Genomic DNA, 22,158 nt, shown 5'->3' with positions numbered 1-22,158 from the left:
GCTCACGGGCCCAGCCGCTCCGCGGCATGTGGGATCTTCCCGGACCAGGGCACGAACCCGTGTCCCCTGCATCGGCAGGCGGACTCTCAACCACTGCGCCACCAGGGAAGCCCATTGCTTATTTTTTTGAAGTCCAGATATCTAACCTGGAATGGAAACCTTCTCTCAGCTAGTTGTCAATTAAACAGGTATAAAATTGTTTAGCTGAAACCAGCTAAGAAGTCCTTGTCCCCAGATACCGACATATGTGTACCAGCAACATTTCAAGACACAAAGGGATGGTGACATTTCAGCATTTGCTGCAGGAGGTAGGACAGACATCTGGCCCTTCCCTAGCAACCCTGAAACCAGAATAAGTTGGTGGTTACTCCACCCTCCCCCGCCCCAGCAAAGCTGGCTCTGACTATAGCTCTGAGGTCTCAACAGAGTAGAAGTTACCCAAGCCAGGGAGCAGATTCAACACACATCTGAAATCTCTGTTTGGCTGGATGACTCTCCTGGTTTTTAAAATCATGCTCTTATTTTCTGTAAGGGCAGATTTATTAGGAAGCAGCTCTTCAATTGCTTCTCCCACGCACTATCCCATGCTTAATTTGCAACTTTGGTTTTTGCCACAATATTACTGGGAGGGAACTGAGTTTGGTTCTCTCTTCTGGGTGCCATGTTCTTGCCCATCTTTGCTCGTTACCTTGATGTCATGCTTGTACGGAGAAATGTAATTACCCTCATCCTTACGGTGCAAGTGCTAACTCTACGCTAATACCTTAAGCTCTATTTCTAAAGGAGATCTTCCTTAAAAAAAAAAATCTAAGGATTGAAATCCATCCCTCTCATTTTTCTTTTTTCATACTACTATTTCCATTGAAAAAACTTCTCATTTTGCATCTCTGAGTAGAATATCCTTACACCCTTTCTGTTGAAATAGCATGGTCCCAGCATTCCCAAATAGGGAATTTTAGAGGAAAAAAAAGGCATCTTTCTCATTGTGTTTTATCACAGCAAAATATAACCCCCTAAATTAAATCTAAATTCATCTTAATAGTGCCTTATACAAAATGTCTCCGGACAGTTAGTTCAGTTGGCCTCTCCGCAAAGTGCCTCATATGTCCTAGAGGATTTATCCTCACAAAGCTTGAAGTCCCTGTAGCTTTTCATGGTGCCTTAGTCTCCTGGATCTAGAGCAACAATGATCAATTATGAAGAAAATGGTCTCTACGGTTGGTATCGTTAACACACTAGCAAACTACATGTGATGAGATCGCTGTCTCGTTTCAAAAGCTGTGATTTAAATTTGTACTCGGGGCCATGGGTTAATTTTCACTGCCTTATTCACTACATTTACCATTATCCAAGGGCTTTGAGATAGCTCTGCTATCAGCTAATCCAAATCAGTTTATAAAAACACTCTCAGATTAACAAATCAATGATACTTACACACCACGAAATTGGTTACCACTTAAAGGCTTTATTCTGACTAGATTTATAGCCTGCATAAATCCCATCCTCATGTAATTTAGATGGGAGACAAGCAAGAGGCATGTCTGCTGTCTGTTCCCAGCAGTGTGGGCCAAAAAGGAGAGTGATTCTTCATTACTGATGTATGGCAGTCTGTGTTTAAAAGCTATAAGGAACAAGCAATGAGAATACAATCGATCAATTCCGAAATTTCCACTAAAATAGAGTGTAGGAAACTTTAAGGAGGCATTACAGGGATGCTAGTAATCTACTTAAAAATTAACGCATCATTATATGTCTGTATAATGGAGATCGTTTCAGAAAGAGACATCAAGATTTCTTCTACTTTTCCAATTGTAAAATAAAACAAAACTTGTTTCAAAGAAAAATGACTCTAGTGAACACTTAAATGCTAACCTGAGGTTAAGAATGATAAAACAAACTGGTCCTTCTCAGGGTAAAATGCATGCAATTCAAAGATCATAAGGGCTTCACTGGTGGCGCAGTGGTTGCGCGTCCGCCTGCCAATGCAGGAGAACCAGGTTCGCGCCCCGGTCTGGGAGGATCCCACATGCCGCGGAGCGGCTGGGCCCGTGAGCCATGGCCGCTGAGCCTGCGCGTCCGGAGCCTGTGCTTCGCAACGGGAGAGGCCACGGCAGGGGGAGGCCCGCATACCACAAAAAAAAAAAAAAAAAAAAAAAATCATACTCGTTCCTTTTTTTTTTTTTAAGATGTTTTGAACCCATGAAAACCACTGTATGTAATACATAATACATTTTGAGTGTTGGATTCTGGCAGTAGCATCTACTATGCTCTTAAAATCTCTTCATTTCAGGCCTTGGTGAGAATTACTCCTAATGTTTCCAGAAGTATATAATATTGTAGCCTGAACTTGGGAGTTCTGATTTAAAACTCAAAGTAAAATTTTAGTTCTTGGCACTGATACAGAAATATTCTATAAACAGTAATAAAACCACATTAATAGAAAGTTAATAATTATTAGGATTAAAAATTTATTTATTCCATGGCTCTCAACAATAAGTATGCATTTAGTTATTTTAATCCATTCTATGACTCCTTCAATAAAAGGAGATGAGGCAGTTTAGGGATAGTTCCAAAAAACAAGACAGTTTCTTGACATTGTTCTTACTGTTTTTTTTTTTTTTTTGTGGTATGCGGGCCTCCCTCTAAGAGTGGGCTGGGAATTGGGGCTGGACCACTAAGTATATCCCCTCAAGGCCCATTATGCTGTTCTCTGTGGGCCACAGATTTAGTTCTCTGCTTCCAAATGATCAGATCAAATAGAAGGACAACAGAATCCCTGTAAAATAAAACCAAAGAAGTTCTTGGAAGAAGCACAGAACTTTTTCTGCACGCAAGCCGAGTGTTTCCAGATTTAGCAAATAAAATTACAGGATACCTAGTTGGATTTGAATTTCAGATAAACAACAATTAATTTTTTTAATATAAGTATGTCCCAGATATTTTTGTTTACCTGAAATTCAAATTTAACTGGGTTTCTATCACATATGGTATAGAGTTTTACATCTTGATTTTGTACAAAACAACTAGTATGAATAGAATGGGAAGCAGTATATTTCCTAGAAACTAAAGCTTCTAATTTCAACAACATCAAGATAGAGTATACTGAATGCCGTCAAAAAAACCGCTTTTGAAATATAACAAGAGTTTAGCAGAAGTAAGCGTAAAAGAAAGCCAGGTAAATGAGGGGGATGCCTTGCTGGGAGAATGCCTACTGGTTCTCTGCAAGAGGCAGCCTGCTCAACATGGTCCACGTCTGAAACGCCTTGATTTCAACTCCTTTCGCCCCCCAAGTTTTCATCCCACTGTACTCTGATGATTTAGTCACTAGAAAAACAAAGTTTACTTCAGATAAATTCAATGTACAACCAAACATTTTAAAATAAACCCATTCTAGGCAGTGAGGATTATCTGTACTCCAACAGTAGACATTTAAAAGGAATATGGATTTTTTTTTCTTTCAAAAAGCTTGCTAACTATTGATCTTTCGCTTTAGGTAGGACAATTCACGGCCTCATTTTTCAAAACTTTTGACACGTAGGAAAGAGGAAAATACATAATAAAGCACATACAAAATCATCTAATTTGTGTACATAATTGCTAAAGATTTTGCTTCTTAGATATATCTGCCTGCAGATTTAAAAAATCTTTTATCTTTTATTTATATATTTTTAAATGAAAATTATATATGTTTAAGGTGTACAAGATGATTATTTGACATACACAAACGTAATGAAATGGTTACTACAGTCAAGTAATTATCGTATCATCTTCTCACATAGTTAACCATTTTTGTGTGTGTGACGAGAGCACATACTCATAAGAGAGAAACCTACTCTCGTAGCATTTTTCCAGTACTTAATATTGCATTATTAACTATAGTCACCATATTGTAGAATCTTCATCCCACATAACTGCAACTTTGTACCCGTTGACCAACTTCTCCCCATTTCCATTATTCTCCCAGTCCCTGGTAACCATGGCTCTACTCTGCTTCTATGATTCAACTGATTCCACATATAAGTGAGATCATACAGTATTTCTCTGACTTATTTCACTTAGCACAATGTCCTCAGGTTCATTTATGTTGTCACAAATGGCTGGATTCCTTCTTTCTCATGGCTGAATAACATCCCCTGGTATGTACCTAAACCACATCTTTATCCACTCATCCGTTTATAGACACTTGGGTTGTTTCCATATCTCAGCTACCGTGAGTACTGCTGCAATGAACACGGAGTGCAGTTATTTCTTTAAGATGTCTGCAGATATTTCTGTCTAATTTTCAGACACTGATGAGCCATTATCTTCTGTACTTGTGCATATATTTCTGTTGAGATCTCCTTTAACACACAACCCTACTGCAGAGGATTAATTTCTGAAAAGTGATTTGTGATTTATGTAGGTTCCATTTTATGTCTAATTCAATACGCATTCTAACATTAGCTTTGCAGTGGAGAAACCTGGCAGCCAGCACTTGGACCAAGTGGTCCAAGTTACCACCAGCAGCAGTGGGACAGCCTGCCAGCGTGTGCCCACTGATAGGATGCACTGGGCAGTACACGTCATTTCCACAGAAGTCTTGCCAGAAATGGACAGCCTGAGTCTGAACATGAGGGAACATCAGACAAACTCAAATTGAGGGACATTCTACAAATAGCTGGCCTGTGCCTGGTGAAAATGTGACTGTCAGAAAAGGCCCGGAAGGGATGAGATTCAAGCGGACTAAAGAGACGCGGTGACTAAATGCAACATGTGAGCTGGAAGGTACAGACCTAGGACAAATTTGTGAAATCTGAACAAGGACTATATTAGATAAGAGTATGGGATCACAGATAATTTTCTGATTTTGATCATTGTACTGTGGTTATGTAACAGATTATCCTGATATTCAGGGAACACATTCTGAAGTCTTTAGAGGTAAAGGAATACCATGTCAGCAACTTATTCTTAAACATTTCAGAAAAAAAACCAAAAACGTGTACATTTGTATGTATATGGGGAGAGAGAAACAAAAGTGCTGTTAACATTTGGGTATCTAGCTGAAGGGTGGATGGAAATTCTTTCTCCTAGTCTTGCAACTTTTCTCTAAGTCTGAAATTATATCAAAATAAAAAGTTAAAAGAAAAAGCATTTACTTTGGTTAAAAGTAACCCAATATCACTAGCGGAGAAGTCTGCTTTGTCTTGCAGTTTACGGGGCCTGAAGAAAATGACATTCAGATGTAACAGCCGGCTATGACACAACTCCCTGGAGTGGCACACAGGATGGCTCCCCAGAGCCTGCAGTTCTCGGAATGCTTACTGGATATTTCAGTGTTTTCTTGCCTTTTACGGCTGAGAAGGTTTGAGTTTCTATAACATTCACAGATAATTTGGACTATATCTAATCAAGTCAGTGCAGTATAAAGTCATGTTTCAATCATCGAATGGTAAGGCCAGTTCTTTCTTTTTTGATTGCTACCAAATCTAATTGAATAGTGTTATGAATTGACTCAAATGGCGCGCTAAATCAACGGAATCTCCAATAATTCTGTACATTCTATTCCACATTGTTTTTCTCTAACTGTAACATATTCTAATGTAGAACAAAGAAAGGAATAATGCAATTTTTACCTGACTCTTTATAAGACAAGGTCATCCCATCTCTTCCAGTTGCATATACATTAAAAAAAAAAAAGAATCAAAGTCTTGCCTTTCCACTGAAGTAATGTTTTGTGATTGTTGTATATAGGATTATTTTTGGACATGCAGAAACTAATTTTTACCTTAAAGATTGAGGACTAAAATATAAAGAAACAATACATTAATTTTCATTGAATAAGCCAACTTGTTAATTGGATTAGTTTTAACATTCTCTTATGCCTGCATAATGTGGAACCAGTAATAGAAGGAAACTGATATAGAAAGAATATTAGTATCATTTAATACTGGTTATTCATTTGTTCCTTCAACGAATGTATATTGAATAACAAACAAATGCCAGAAACTGGTCTAGATATGAGAAACAGAGATGCTTAGGATGAAGTCCCTGCCCTCATGAAATGTACATTCTCCTAGGTGGTCAGTTAATACCCAAGTAAACAAATTAAAGAAAAAAAAACCCTTGCAGACAATGGGGAAATTAAAGCAGGTATTGTAGAGAGGGCAGGAACCAGGATGTAAGCAAAGGCCACATTCAATGTGGAGGTCCCTGAGCGGAGTCACAGGAGGCCACGAACACATGGGGACAGCCCGGCAGGCAGAGCCTCCCCAGACCAGGGTCCAGCCCTGAGGGGAACGGCGGGAGGGGGAGGAGGGAAGGGCCAACGGGAGTTGGCCAGGAGTGAGGTTGTGCTGGACCTCGTAGGCCAGGATAAAGGGCTCAGCTTTAGCTTCAGGAGTGAGAAGGCATCGAAGGATCTCACACATGGTCGTGATGTGATGTCCTTTATATTGAACCAACGCTTTTCTTTGAAATGACTGTAGATTTATAGAAGAGCTGCAAAGATGGCACAGAGAGTCGTCAGATGCCTTTCACCTAGCTTCCCTTTGTATTAGCACCTTACATAACCTTGGTACATTGCTCAGTAACCTCTAAGGTTTAAAAGGGCTCTGTCTCCTTACTGTGTAGAAAATAATTATGCACCCAAAATAATGGCCAACATTTATTGACCATCTTCTGTGTCCCAGAAGCTATTCCAAGTGCCCTGCACGTGTTACTCACCAGTCCTCACAGGATCACTGTAAGTACAAGGGCGGTACTCTGGTCATTATCCCCACTTCACAGATGAGGGTTCTGAGGCACGAAGGAGGGAGTCACCTGCCCAGTGTCATACAACGAATAAGTGATGAGCCTGGTTTACAGACTCACTTTCCCTGACTCCAAAGCCTGACTCTGGGAGAGACTCAGGAGTAAAAGTAGAAGCAGGGACACCAGTTAGGCAGCGACTACAGCGGTCAGGCGAGAGGCGAGGGCCCCCACGGAGGTGGAAGTAGGTTAGCAGGACTTGCGATGGGCTGCATATCGGGCAGTACGCGAAAGAAAGGAAAGAATCAGGATGATTCCTACCTTTTCATCCCGAGCAGCTGGCCGATGGGTGGCGCCTTTCACCGAGGGAGGACTGGGGAAGAGCAGGTGCGAGGGAGTTAAGGGCTCTGCTTCGGACACGCCAAGTTAGAGAAGTCTGTGAAGCAGCCAGCTAAGCCAAGCAAAGACCGTGCGTGAAGAGCAGAGCACGAGAGAGCAGGTCATTCTGCTGAGGGGCCAGTAGGTCGAAGGGATGGAACCGACCATTGGCTCTCACCCCACATATATTTATAAATCAATTTAAAACTTTTCAAGATGTGAAAAGCAACAGGCATTGGCTCATGATTCTTATATCCTCAGCCTGTCTCCTCCTCCCAGACTACCTTCCCAGCCCAAGGGAAGAGAGAGGGTGAGAAGGAAAGAGGGAAAGAAGGTGGGGCTATGGGAGAAGACATTGAGGAATGCAAAGGCTCTCTGGAAACCCAGGGCTCTTCAACGAGAGCTGCATGTCACCCTCTTCACCTCCCTTGTACAAAAAATTCCGGCTCATTTCTTTCTAATGTCGATACCCATAAAAGACAGTAACATATTTTCTCTCAGACTTTTATTAGAAGTCAGTCAAACTGTCTGCTTTAGAATTTATTATCTGCCCAGGTGTTTTATTTCATGACCACGTATTTGATTTGTAACGTGACCAATTAAGTTATTTCCACAATAACCTTTAGCACGTTAAATACATGGATATTTCTGCATGGAAGTTATGAGATTTCAAATCTACTGAATAACTTGAATAATTAATAACTTAAAAATATTTTGGAAGTGTAACTGTCCAAGAAAATTAAAGATAAAATTTTAGTGAAAAAGAGAAAAAAATTAACAATAGGAAACAAGAAAATAAAGGTAATAAATAAGTGGATTACAAAATTACAAGTTCCAGAGAGGAAGCGGTTTGTCAGAAGTCAGGAGATACCTAAATGGATGTGGATCAATAAAAGTGATTTATCTACGTGAGCAAATTGAAATAGAAAGGGCCCAGAGAGCATAGAAGTGAAGGGAAAATGTAAATGCATTGAATGGATATCCTTTGTGCTGTTCAAAAGGACAAACAATGATGTGAGAACTCTAAATTTACCTTGTAATTGTTGACTCCATGTTGTAATTTTAGCCATAAAGCAGTGACAAAATAATTACATACACGTTTCTATACTGTGTCAGCTAAAAGAGCACAAATTCTTGCACCCACATACTACACGAGCATCAAAGAATATGTTGTCAGTTTTCAAATACTGCAAAAAGTTTAGAGAAGTTCACGGTAATCTCTCACATTTGACAAACAACACACACAAGGATACTCCTAATGAAGCTGCAATGTGGTGGCCGATGTATGAATTTCATACATACAGACATGAAGCAGAGAAGCTATGTTATGTGAGCTCAAGAAAACCAAGAAAGGAAAGGCTCATGTTATATCCTGGGTTTTGGTTTGGTTTCCTATTGTGTAACAAACTACCCTCCTTCCCTGTTTCTTTCATTCTTTCTCAAAGCCACTCCATGTGGTTAGCCTGGACTTCCTCACAGCATGGTGGCCATAGGGCATCTGGATTTCAAACATGAGAGCCCAGGACTCCTCCCAAAGGTGGAGATGGAAGCTTCCGGTCCTCCTAAGAGTGAGGCCTGTCATAGTGTCCTTTATACTGTACTCAACTGGTCAAAGCAGACAGAGGCCAGCCCAGACCCAAGGGACAGGGGAATAGCAGCCACCTCTTAATGAGAAGGGTATCAGAGAATTTGTGGCCATCTTTAAAATACCCAAGGCTGATCTCCTATATGACAGTTCAGGTATTTATCATGCCAAAAGGAAGGAGCTGATGCTCTGACTTATGGGGGGAAAGGGGAAGAAGAAAGAACATTCTTGGATCACTTTTATAGGCTGCCTCTGATGAGCTCCAATGACAACTTTGAATCCACATAAGTGGCTGCATTTGAAACAGAGAACCAAGAAACGCCTGCAAGCACCGCTGTCATGGTCACTGGCAGGTACAGCTGAGAGGCCCGCGCAGAAGGACAGGTCGACCTGGGCTCGCTGGGGACTGAGACAGCTCAGTCCACGCGAGCCCCCCTCAGAACTGCCATTTGCACAAGGCTTGCTAGACGCAGAGGATCAACGATCTACCTTTGGCCTTCCGCGCATTCTTGACACATTCACCTTGGGCATGAGGTGGCACCGCAACGACCTTCAGTTGTATTATCTAGAGAATGACTGCCAAGTTTCTCTTTACCTCTGGAGAAGGCACAACAAGAGGAGAGAAAAATGCTCCTATGGTTGGAAGTAAAAAAGAACTTTCTGGAAATAAAAGTTTGAAACACGAAAAGAGTTTCCATCTGAAAGTCAGAGACTCACTTATCCTGAACGTTTTTATCTTGAATAGTTCCTGTGGTTCAGGAAAGCAACTGCTTAAATGATATTCTACTCTTCACAGCGTGTACATTTCTTTCTCTTCCTGACTTTTTCGTCTTAAGTCTGCTGTTTCTTTCTTCCTCGACTCATTTTTCTCCTACTCAGCCCTTTTGTTATCTGCCTTGCCTTACATCTTCCAGAGGTCTCCAGCAACGTCCACAGGCTACCACGAGGAACATCTGGCACAAAAAAGGCTGCTGAATACCTTCCTAGTGGTTCCTACCCTTGCGAGGGTGTGGGGTTTTGTTTCTGGTCTGGAAGTAGAAGTTGTACCAGATTATCTTCTTGATCATTTGAGAGCTGGTAACCTTTATGATAACAATGTTCATATTATTATGAAAATTCTGGCAGACACTGCTCTTGCCAACACAACAGTCATCCACTTTTTTTGTTTTCTGTTAACAATTTGGTCCAGGATCCAGGTTGAAAGCCTTTCATCTCCTGGCAGTAGGTGCCCCTGAGTCACAGGGATCTAGTCCCATTCACAGTGACTACTTAGGTATGTTCAGGTACCCCAGTCCTGGACAATGAGAAGTACTGGGAAGGCTGGTGAGGCTTCTGGGAAATGGTTTCTTTCCTGATTCCAAGAGAGAAATTCCAAAGGATGTGAAAGCTTTCTTCGTGTTTGGATTCAGGGGGGATGAGCTGTGGCAGCTGTGATCACGAGGTGATGAGAACTGCTGAAGGACAGAAAGAGCTCCCGCCCTCGACAGAATTGTTGAGCTCCTAACTGGAAGCCTGCCTACCTCTGGACTTCTCATAAGTAAAAAATAAATATCCTTATGTTTTTAAGTCTCGTTCGGTCAGGTTTTCTGTTATTGTAGCTGAAGGCATTTCTTTTGGGAGGAGACCATGCTCCGTGAATAATGTCACATTTCACATTTCTGCACAGTTAGGGCTTACTGAGAAAAGATGATTGGCAACCAGTGTTACAGGATGACTGGAAACATGCCTTGAAAATTAGAGAGAGCAAGTTGTTCCTGAGACAGATGAAGGCTTAACTCCTCTGGACCCATTCACTCACACTCAAAGGGGGAAAAACACAGGGCCTTTCTCTCTTCTATTCAGAAAGTAATTGTCTACATGCCTGGACAAAGGTCTCTCTCTTTCTCTCTCTCTTCACATACACACACACACACACATATATAGACAAACACACATGGTTAAAGTAGATCATGTACCTACTTAAATGCATGCAAAATTCTCTGTGTGCATTTTTCTTAACGCAAAAGATCCAATAGTTTTCATCTGATTCTCAAAGGCATCAGTAATCAAAACAAAATCATAGAAAACAGAAAAACAAATTAATCACCACTGTTCTAAAAGCTACCAGAGTGTGAATCTTTTGAGGAAAAAAAATATGGTCTTAAATGTCTTCATATCTTTAGGGCCTATCACAGTGTTTGACAAATAGTAAATGCACAATAAAAGTTGGAAAATTAAATGAACAGATAAATGACTTGTTTTGTCCTTCATCCATGCTCTAGGCCTACTGCTTTGTGTGGACAAAACAAGAATATGGCTTTTAAACATAAATCCATAAACCATACAGTCAAAGAAACAGATATACACAAGACAAAATTATATTTATTAGTATTAAATTCTCATAATGTTCTATATTAGAAACACATATGGGGGCTATGTGTTTAAGAATCCGCCCGTCAGTGCAGGGGACACGGGTTTGAGCCCTGGTCTGGGAAGATCCCACGTGCCGCGGAGCAAAGAAGCCCGTGTGCCACAACTACTGAGCCTGCGCTCTAGAGCCTGTGAGCCATAACTACTGAGCCCGTGTGCCGCAACTACTGAAGCCCGCACATGTAGAACCCGTGCTCCGCAGCAAGAGAAGCCACCGCAGTGAGAAGCCTGCAAACCGCAAAGAAGAGCAGCCCCTGCTCGCCGCAGCTAGAGAAAAGACCGCACGCAGCAACAAAGACCCGACGCGGCCAAAAATAAAAAAATAAATAAATTTATTTTTAAAAAACCACATATGATTGTTGGGGGAGACAAGAACTACAAACGGAAAGAGAGGAGAGACCAACGTGAGCTAGCCGTCTGCCTAACATATGGGCTTATTCACATTCATTTTGCACTTAGGCATCTTGAGTTTTAAGAATTTTAATTTGTCGTTTTAGCAATGAGAAGCTGGAGTAAAACCCCAAGACATAAACATGCTTATGATTTTTACACTATATGAATTCTGGGTAAAATATGATTATTTTTCTCTAATTCATTATGTCGTTTAGCTAATTCAACAGCTTCCATTCCACAGAATGGGATTTTCTCTTTTCAAAGCCTAAGATGCAGGGTACTTTAGAATATATGTTGTCCAATGATGTACAGAATGTAGATTTTTAAACTCTTCCTGTAACACACTCCTTTCAGGTAGGCTTTTTATTTGGCTGTTGGGTGACAATGGGTATTACGGGTTGAATTATATGCCCCCCCGAAATATGTCCAAAGTCCCTATGAATGTTACCTTATTTGAGATAGGGTCTCTGAAAATGTCACCAAGATGAGGTCCTTAGGGTGGGCCCTAACTCCATGTGACTGTTGTCCCTTTAAGAAGAGAAGAGACACAGAGAAACACACAGGGGAAATACCACATGATGACAGAGGCAGCTTTGGGGCCTATGCCTCTATAAGCCATGGGACGTCAAGGATTGCTGGCAACACCAGAAGCTAAGAGGAAGGCATGGAACAGAATATCTCTGGTGGTTAAGATCCTGCTAGTACAATGCTAACTTCTATTTGTCAGTGTATGGAGCCATTGGCACCTTGATGGGAGAAGATGGATTGAAGGAGATCAAATCACAGAACACACAAGCAGCTGAGAAGACTATACTTTTGCCATACAACTGCTATTTAATGTACTCAACAGGCTTCCTTTGTGATTTATCCCCAAGAATACTGTTTAGATAAAAATGAGCTTTCTCTAGAGCTCTGGAATTCAGCAAGGGCAGAAAGGCTGCCCTCATTCATTGGTATCGTAACTTCTCTCAGTTTGGGACAGGGCACCTCGGACATACCTTTGGGAAGCAAGGAAGGCACCAGACATTCCCTTACACCAGATAAACTTTCATTAAGTTCAACCAGAGTCTGACCTGTAGCAATCTCCAAGCTGTTATCAGCTTGAAAATGTTTCCTCTGCTTTTGACGGGGGTGGGGTGACATGACGATCTCTCCCCAGCTGCCCAACTTTCCATTTCCAGTTTGTGCTTCAAAGCCACTCCTCAAACATTCTGAAAGTGTTTTCTTGAAATCTGGGCTTTTATTTTTCTTGGAAAGAAAACAATAAAATGTTGATGGGGAAAGAGGTAGAACAACATAGGTGTTTTCAAGCGTTTCCATTACTGCATACGAGTAACCATGGAGGTGAGACCTAATGGTGCGATTTCTCCAAACGTCTCATAGAAGAAAACACCGTGTTCTTTTCTTCAACAGCTTCTTTAAGATGTACATCATTAACGTTTAATTAACGATATGTGGGGTTTGACTTTAACATAATTTCTTCTTCATTGTTTAGTATGATTTCTTAGAAAAGCTCTGGGTTGACCTCTTGAAAGTTTCCCCAAAGTTGTTTTGAATACCCTGATTTTCATTCTGCCCTCACTACTCATTTTCCCCAGCTTCCAAAATAATACTATTGAGATTTGGTAAAAATTATATTACAAGTATGAGATATTTTTCAGAAGAATAAAATCTTTACAAAATTGCATGTCAATTCAGGAATATATTATCATACACGTCATCTATTGCTGTTCAGTAAATCTTTGTGTGTTGCTGTAGCCGTTGTCATTGTTGTTATTAACTTAAAATCTGCACATTTCCTACTCAAGCTTTTCCTAGGCATCTTGTATTCTTATAGATCTACAGTATCCACTTGCTTGTATAGAGGGAGCACAGGAGGGCAGGGGAGGGGTGGGAGGGCAGCAGTACATAGCTTTGTGGGACAGCTCCACGCGGACTGAGATGACCTTCATTAACGCTGGAGGGAGGGATAGGAAAAATAACCCATTTATAGGAATGTCTCTAACTCTGTTTTTAAAAGTAATATCTGTTAGGTTGCCTAAAAACAGGTTTTTTGGTATAAATTGTTTCAAGTCTTAGTCAAATGATTTCCCCCCGAAAGTTAAAAACTTTGTCTTATGTCTTCATATCAAAACCAGAACGATCTTTATAATATCGTAATCATACCTCATCACTTCATTATTTTAACTGTATACGTGATGCTCGTCACTATCTGGTGGTTTTTTATTAGAAGCATTATTAGCATTATTATCACTATTATTTGGTTGTTTTCCTCCATGTAAAAAATATCTCATACTTGTAATATAATTTTTACCAAATCTCAATAGTATTATTTTGGAAGCTGGGGAAAATGAGTAGTGAGGGCAGAATGAAAATCAGGGTATTCAAAACAACTTTGGGGAAACTTTCAAGAGGTCAACCCAGAGCTTTTCTAAGAAATCATACTAAACAATGAAGAAGAAATTATGTTAAAGTCAAACCCCACATATCGTTAATTAAACGTTAATGATGTACATCTTAAAGAAGCTGTTGAAGAAAAGAACACGGTGTTTTCTTCTATGAGACGTTTGGAGAAATCGCACCATTAGGTCTCACCTCCATGGTTACTCGTATGCAGTAATGGAAACGCTTGAAAACACCTATGTTGTTCTACCTCTTTCCCCATCAACATTTTATTGTTTTCTTTCCAAGAACAAATAAAAGCCCAAATTTCAAGAAAACACTTTCAGAATGTTTGAGGAGTGGCTTTTTTTTTTTTAACATCTTTATTGGAGTATAACTGTTTTACAATGGTGTGTTAGTTTCTGCTTTACAACAGAGTGAATCAGTTATACATATACATAGGTTCCCATATCTCTTCCCTCTTGCGTCTCCCTCCCACCCTCCCTATTCCACCCCTCTAGGTGGTCGCAAAGCACCGAGCTGATCTCCCTGTGTATGCGGCTGCTTCCCACTAGCTATCCATTTTACATGTGGTAGTGTATATATGTCCATGCCACTCTCTCACTTCGTCACAGCTTACCCTTCCCCCTCCCCATATCCTCAAGTCCATGCTCTAGTAGGTCTGTGTTTTATTCCCGTCCTACCCTTAGTCTCTTCATGACATTTTTTTTTCTTAGATTCCATATATATGTGTTAGCATACGGTATTTGTTTTTCTTGAGGAGTGGCTTTGAAGCACAAATTAGAAATGGAAAATTGGGCAGCTGGGGAGAGATCGTCATGTCACCCCACCCCCGTCAAAAGCAGAGGAAACATTTTCAAGCTGATAACAGCTTGGAGATTGCTACAGGTCAGGCTCTGGTTGAACTTAATGAAAGTTTATCTGGTGTAAGGGAATGTCTGGTGCCTTCCTTGCTTCCCAAAGGTATGTCCGAGGTGCCCTGTCCCAAACTGAGGGCAGTTATGATTCCAGTGAATGAGGGCAGCCTTTCTGCCCTTGTTGAATTCCAGAGCTCTAGAGAAAGCTCATTTTTATCTAAACAGTATTCTTGGGGATAAATCACAAAGGAAGCCTGTTGAGTACATTAAATAGCAGTTGTATGGCAAAAGTATAGTCTTCTCAGCTGCTTGTGTGTTCTGTGATTTGATCTCCTTCAATCCATCTTCTCCCATCAAGGTGCCAATGGCTCCATACACTGACAAATAGAAGTTAGCATTGTGCTAGCAGGATCTTAACCACCAGAGATATTCTGTTCCATGCCTTCCTCTTAGCTTCTGGTGTTGCCAGCAATCCTTGACGTCCCATGGCTTATAGGGAGATCGATCTGATCTATCTACCTGTCTATCTATCTTCCAAAGTAACTATCCAGATGTAATTAGAATTCATGTTATTTCCTAAGTGTTAAAACAGTGGACCAATTGCTCAAGCTGTAGAAAAGACCTCCCGATATAAAACTGGGTGCTAGTGAAATTCAATACTGGCTTGCTTTCCAGTAGGCTTAGCATCTTCGGTATGATTTACTGAGAATATGAAAAAGTTCATTCATTTGGACTTAACTTCTGTTTGTTGCTCAGGCCCTGCAAGACTTGCTATGTGTATTTCCTTAGAAAATGTTAACACTGTGTTGTCCCTTCTGGAATACTTTGGTGTGAGAGGGAAATGTCAGGGTTAGAACTGTTCAGAGATTTGCTCTCTGTGGATATCTGGACTACAAATAATCAACCATCTCTAGCATCAAGTTATTGCTCAAAAGATGAGATTTCTTTCGCTACGCTTACAAGTTCAGCATAACTTTTATTTCTTTCATTTAACACTTAAATCTACATTTTCAGAGCATTTTAAGAATATAGTGTTAAATTATGTCTATATTGATGAAATTCAACAAATGAATGCTTATTGTGAGCAAGCTCGGGATTCTAAGAAATATAAACAAAATATAATCCTTGCCCTCAAAGAGTCCGTAGCTTAGCTGATAAAATAGATAAATAAATATAATAAAAGGCAGAATGATAATGATGCTGATAAAGATCTACACAGTTTTCAAATTTCTTTACATATATTACTTCACTTGATCTGCACAAGAAACATTTGAGGGAGACCAGGCAGACTGAATCATTCCTAGTTTAGAAGTGAGGAAAATGAGAATCAGAGCATCAAGGGGTATATCCACATTTATAATGGCAGAACCACTAGTGCTAAATTGCTGATTCTTTCCTTGGCACCATATTGACTAATTTCCCTTCACTCCTCTCTCTGTGTTCTAACATTTTGTTGACATCTCTCATCTGATATTTCTCCTCTCTCAAACTCTTTGTTCTTGTGGATTTATATCCTTTTTATTCCTTCAGTGTCATTTTGGTGTAGCTGGGGGAGGCAGATATAAACCCATGGAACTTCTTTAAGAGTCAATGTGAAATGAAATTATTTCTAGCCATAAGCTCTGGGAAGGCCTTATAGGGGAGACCAAATTAGACCTGGGCTTTTAAAAATGAGTAAGATAGGGTGGGCCACTGAGCTGAAAGGGATACCCAAGAGACAGAGGAACATGGGAGACTTTTAAACCTATATGATGAGCTACATTAACATTATAGAGCTGACAGTCTTTCTTTTTTCAGAGGGTTGAAACTCAACCAGTTTCAGGTCCAGTTTTGGAAACTGTACCAGTTCTTGTAAATCAAAAAAGCTTTCAAAACACAGAGACAATCAAGACCATTTTGTTAGAGACGTACTTTGAGCTTGCAGCTTGAGCAGATTTTCAAAGTAGGATTTATAAAGCTACATCTAGGAAGAGGCAATATGTATGTAACACACATAGAAAAGCTCCACCAAAGCATCGTGGATGGGGGTGCTCAAGAGCAGTTCAGCCTCCAAGTTACTCCACTGACACCCCCTAGGCTGACAGCCATCTTTAGAGGCAAAGTGGGTGGACAAATGGAGTCCAGTGGAGTTTATTCAACTGGAGGAAGAACTTGTCGGGCATCCGCTCACACTCCACAAACTCGGTCCTGTTTTACAGGGGTGAGAGTGTCTTTCTGAATGCAGAGTGTTGGGTTAGTAATCTGAACACACGCATAAGAGACATGGAAAGGGACTGAGTTGATACTGAAACCAGTACTCAGACTAGGTTTTTTCTCTTTATCTGATAAAAAAATATTTAAATTAGAATAAACTTTACACTTGTTTATATGTCACCTTATTTTGCATTCTAGAGTAACATATTTGAGTTCCTCAAAATCATTCCTGCATCCTCAGTATTTCCGTAAAGCGAATTTTCAGATACGGCTGTGAGAGGCAGGTGAGCGTACCATCCGCCCCTTTAAAGGTGAGAATTTCACATTAGATGATTAAACATCTGCAGAAAAATGTTAAAATTCACAAGTTCATTTTCTTCTGTGAAAAAAAATATAGGTATGCATGTATGCGTGAATGTGTGTATATGTATACATACATGTGCTACATTAGTGGTCGTCCAGTCAGACAGATTTTTCAGAGCAGTACTGAACGGGGGGCAAGGTGCTACCCTCTCCAGAGAAGAATGCCAAACGGAAATGACAACTTTCTCATGAGGGGTCTGGTAGAGGGAAACGGCCCTGCGGGGTCAGGGAGGTGCGGACACCTGTGCGAAGGCCCCGAGCCAAGAGCCCTGAAGACCCACGAGCTCTCTGAGGAGACCTGAGCTTCAGGGGCCTCTGGTGGTGGTGAGGAGAGCAGTGGAGGCAATGAGGAAAGGACTTGTATGTAATGAGTATTTTTAATTCATGATAAAGAGCATGAATTTTATCCCTTAAAGGCCCCGGGGGGGGGCATACAATCATTTTAAGGGGAGTGACATCAATTCCTGTTTTAGAGTCACGACTGCAGGATCACTGAGATAACAGGCCGCTGCTGGGAGTCAGCTGAGAAGTTGCTCCACATTCTGGGTAAGGTGTGACGTGCACGTTAACTAAAGATGTTGCAGGAGGAATGGATGCTGGGAGACACATTTAAGAGCTAGTTAGCAGGTGGCACTGACGAGACCTGTGACTCGATGTCATGGGAGAGGGAGTCTGAGATGACTCCAAGGGTTTCCATCTTTGACCGGCAGTGGATGGTGGTGACATTCACTGAAAAAAGAAACACAAGTCTTCCAGTGCTATGTGGCAGATTGAACAAATGTGTCTAAATCTCCTACTCCCTCAGGCCCCACTAAAATGACAATGAAGGAATGAAAAGGGAATAAATCCACAACCACAAAGAGTTTGAGAGAGGGGGAAAAATCAGATGAGAGACGTCAATCAAACTGTAGAATACAGATGGAGAAGGGGAAGCCTGTTTAGCAGAGTAGAGAAAGCTACTGTTTACAGGAAGGAAAGCCAACAAGAAACAAGCCTATTCATGCTACAGAACCTCAGGAAGGTCCGGCAATTGGAAACACCGGGTACCAGGGAAATTCAGAGTGAAGGAAGGGGCAAAATGAGAACAAGTGCTTGAAAATCTAATATAATGAGCAGTTAGATTATAGGATTCCAACCCCCCAGCCTACGAAGCCAGGCAACTGCCCCTCCCTACACAGCTTAAGACAGGTTTATTTTCCAGAGAAATGGATGCAGAGGGGCTCTGGACTCAGACCACCTGGCACAGCTCAGAAGGGGATGAGTCCTCTTACCCCTGAAACATTCTGATATTTGGGTGTGCCCCCATTGTGTTCACTGATCTACAACCCTAAAGTGGAATCCAGCATTTAAGGAGCCTCACTCCTGCACACAGAGTTTCCATTAAGTTTTTTTAATGCTTAAAAAAAACAGAAAAGCAAAGGAAGATATCTGAAGATATCTGAAGAAAGCCTTCAATATGAAAGATAAGAGACCAAAAGAAACTGAACAGGAAACAGAGAAAACAATTTAGGGAAGAGAAGGAAACAAACACCTAAGTATAATCAATATCCTTGAAGAGATAAGAGGATGCTTTAAAGAAAAAAACATTTAGAGGACAAAGAAGAGGTCTTAAACATTAAAATGGTAGTTGCAGAAAAATGTTAAAAATCTGGAAAACAGGTTTGGGAAAATCTCTCAGAAAGTGGAGCAAAGAGGTAAAGGAGTGGGAAATAGGAGACGGAACATTTAAAGGAAGAAAGGAAAAAACCACCAAAGGATTAACTATAGAGGCTTAATGTCCAACAAATGGCAATTCCAAAATGAGAAAATTTTTAAAATACACAAGAGAAAGTTTTCAAAAATTAAATACAAAAACATTTTCCAGAACTGAAGGACATGAGTTTCCAGATTCAAAGATCCCACTGTATAAACGGACCAGCACAACTGTCGACTAAAAAAATGCATGACCTAAAATTTGAGAGGTATGTTTTATTCGGCGGACACACTGAGGACTTAAGCCCAGGAGGCAGCCTCTCAGGTTGCTCTGAGGGACGCTTCGAAGAGGTTAGGGAGGAGCCATGATATATAGTTTTTGCAACAATGATCAGGTAGTCGGAACATCAAAAGATTACTGTTAAAGAGACTACAGACATCTCTACTTACTGAACTTAGCACTTTTCTATGTATTCAAGATGCGAGAGTCTGGGCTCAGTGAAATCACTCCTTTGATATGCACCTTAGCTCTCTGGGGCCAGTGTCCTGTTTTCTCCAACTTGAATCCCCTCAGGGTGCAGAGGAGGGTGGCTGCAGTGGCTGAGGGCCACAACATCCTTTGTTTACTGATGTGGCAGGTGACATTCTTTGTCCACTCAATGCATGAGGAAGGCTCAAAGAAGGCCAGCAGTTGTGAGCAAATGGAGAGGTCAAGAGCGCTCACACAAAAGTTGAGACTTCAGCAACAAATCCTGAAAGCGTAAGAAGAATGCCTTCAATGTTCCGAAGGAAAATAATTTCTTAGCTAGGTTTCCATAATCTCAGACAAACTATTGACTCAGTGTAGGGGAATGGAGAGCAAGTCAATAAAGTGGAGACATGGGATTCAGAAAAAAGTGGAGAGTACACAGGAAAGACTGAAAGAGAATTCCCAGGAGGAGGGTGGTGAGAAGTCCCAAGATGACAGCTCGCTGAGTGTCCTGACAGGCTCAGGGGGAGAAGCCTCCAGAATGCAGTCTCTACTTGAAAAATGGGAGAGAGACTGACACTTGATTTTTTCTTGACTGTATTAAGAGATGTCCAATTCTATTAGAAAGTTTGGGGCTGGATTAATGATAAGTATATAGAATATCAAGCAAACAAATACAAAACTAAGTCAATAACTAAATCCAAGATAAGCAAAGTAATTGTAAAAAAAGGTAATTATAACTCTACCCTGAACAATGTTTTCACATATTAGAAAGATGGAGGAAGAGGATATATGTAAATGTGTGTGTGTGTATGTACAGTATAAAAGTGGTAAACCTTCATTTTTCATAGTAAGAATATAGTAGATAGTGATTGAAAGAAATAAGAAATAGCAGTACAGTCATACTATTTGTAATCTTTTAAGATTCATCTTAGGATCGTTCACTGATTTTTAAAAAATTGCTAAAATTAGGATGGCTCTTAAATGACTGCCATCCAGGTGGCAATTTCGTTGTGGTTGTCATTGCTTTCACATGCTCGTCAAAACCTAACGAACAGGTGACTGTAGCTTAGAAGAAAATCCCAAAGACAAGAGTCGATCACTCTTAAATGCTGCATCTTCAGTGCTCTTGATTGTTCAGAGGATACTACTGCTTGGAAAAACATGGGACAACCATAATTGAGACAAAAAGGGACCTAGGTTCTGAAGTGTTAGAAACATCCTAATCTATCCATTTTAAGTTTTTGATACATGTACAAGGGGGATCAACAGTGAAAAGTCATACAGATGGCCAACAGGCATTTAAAAATGCTCAACATCGCTGATTTTTAGAGAAATGCAAATCAAAGCTACAATGAGTATCACCTCACACCAGTCAGAATGGCTATCATCAAAAAGTCTACAAATAATAAATGCTAGAGAGGGTGTGGAGAAAAGGGAACCAACACTCTTACACTGTCGGTGGGAATGTAAATTGGTGCAGCCACTATGGAAAACAGTATGGAGAGTCCTCAAAAAACTAAAAACAGAGCTACCATAAGATACAGGGATCTCACTCCTGGGCACATATCTGGAGAAAACCATTATTTGAAAAGATACATGCACCCCAATGATCACTGCAGCACTATTTACAAGAGCCAAGACAGGGAAACAACCTAAAGGCCCATTGACAGATGAATGGATAAAGATATGGTATATGTATACAGTGGAATGTTAGTCATAAAGAATGCAGTAGTGTCATTTGCAGCAACATGGATGGACCTAGAGATTATCATACTAAGTGAAGTAAGTCAGGCGGAGAAAGACAAGTAGCATATGATATCACTTATATGTGGAATCTAAAAAAATGACACAAAGGAACTTCTTTACAAAACAGAAACAGACTCACGGACAGAGAAAACAAACTTATGATTACCAAAGGGGAAGGGTGGGAGGGATAAATTAGAAGGTTAGGATTAACATATACACACTACTAAGTATAAAATAGGTAACCAACAAGGACCTACCGTATAACACAGGGAACTATACTTAATATCTTGTAATAATCTATAAAGGAAAAGAATCTGAAAAATATATTCTATATATCCATATCTATGGATGGATATAAAACTGAATCACTTTGCTATACACCTGAAACTAACACAATATTGCAAATCAACTATACTTTAATTTTTAAAAATAGTGAAAATTGTCCCACAGGTCTCTAAGAGCACTTTTGATAAGTATAAAATAAAAATTTGAGAAATTTCAAGCACTGAAGAACATCTTTCATAGTTAATTGACAGAATTCTTAATTTTTTCTTGGTGGTAAATAAAATGATTTAGTTTTTAAATCAATGATATCATAGTAACTAATTGGTGAAACTGCAGAATAGCAAACAGTGATTCTATAGGAATAAGGTAAGTGGGTAGTTTGGAGATATTTAACACTTTAAACTACAAACAAGTATTCCTTTGATAAAACATTAATATATTAAGTAAACAGCACAGAAGAGAAAGGGTTTAGAGTGGATGGGTCTGCAAAGTTGAGCTGGGCCTGAGGTTTTTAGATATTTTGAAATTTCCTTTAAAAAATGTATGCTGGGGCTTCCCTGGTGGCGCAGTGGTTGAGAGTCCGCCTGCCGATGGAGGGGACGCGGGTTCGCGCCCCGGTCCGGGAGGATCCCACGTGCCGCGGAGCGGCTGGGCCC

At 40.4% G+C, this 22,158-nt stretch overlaps 2 protein-coding genes across 8 annotated transcripts in view; one reads left to right on the top strand and one right to left on the bottom strand.

Moving 5' to 3' along the window:
* PRKN (parkin RBR E3 ubiquitin protein ligase) overlaps positions 1–22,158 on the bottom strand; it is a 1,334,302-nt gene that overhangs the window by 213,021 nt on the left and 1,099,123 nt on the right. The gene's annotated exons all lie outside the window — the stretch shown is intronic.
* The window catches only part of LOC102982230 (THO complex subunit 7 homolog), a 12,621-nt gene continuing 5,175 nt past the window's right edge, over positions 14,713–22,158 (top strand). Inside the window, exon 1 of the mRNA XM_024122409.2 lies at positions 14,713–14,857. Coding sequence (XP_023978177.1) covers positions 14,713–14,857 — 145 coding nt within the window. The remainder of the gene's footprint in view (positions 14,858–22,158) is intronic.

This window comes from Physeter macrocephalus, chromosome 10, assembly GCF_002837175.3.
Source record: "Physeter macrocephalus isolate SW-GA chromosome 10, ASM283717v5, whole genome shotgun sequence".
Taxonomy (NCBI): domain Eukaryota; kingdom Metazoa; phylum Chordata; class Mammalia; order Artiodactyla; family Physeteridae; genus Physeter; species Physeter macrocephalus.
This window is presented reverse-complemented; position numbering and strand designations above follow the sequence as displayed.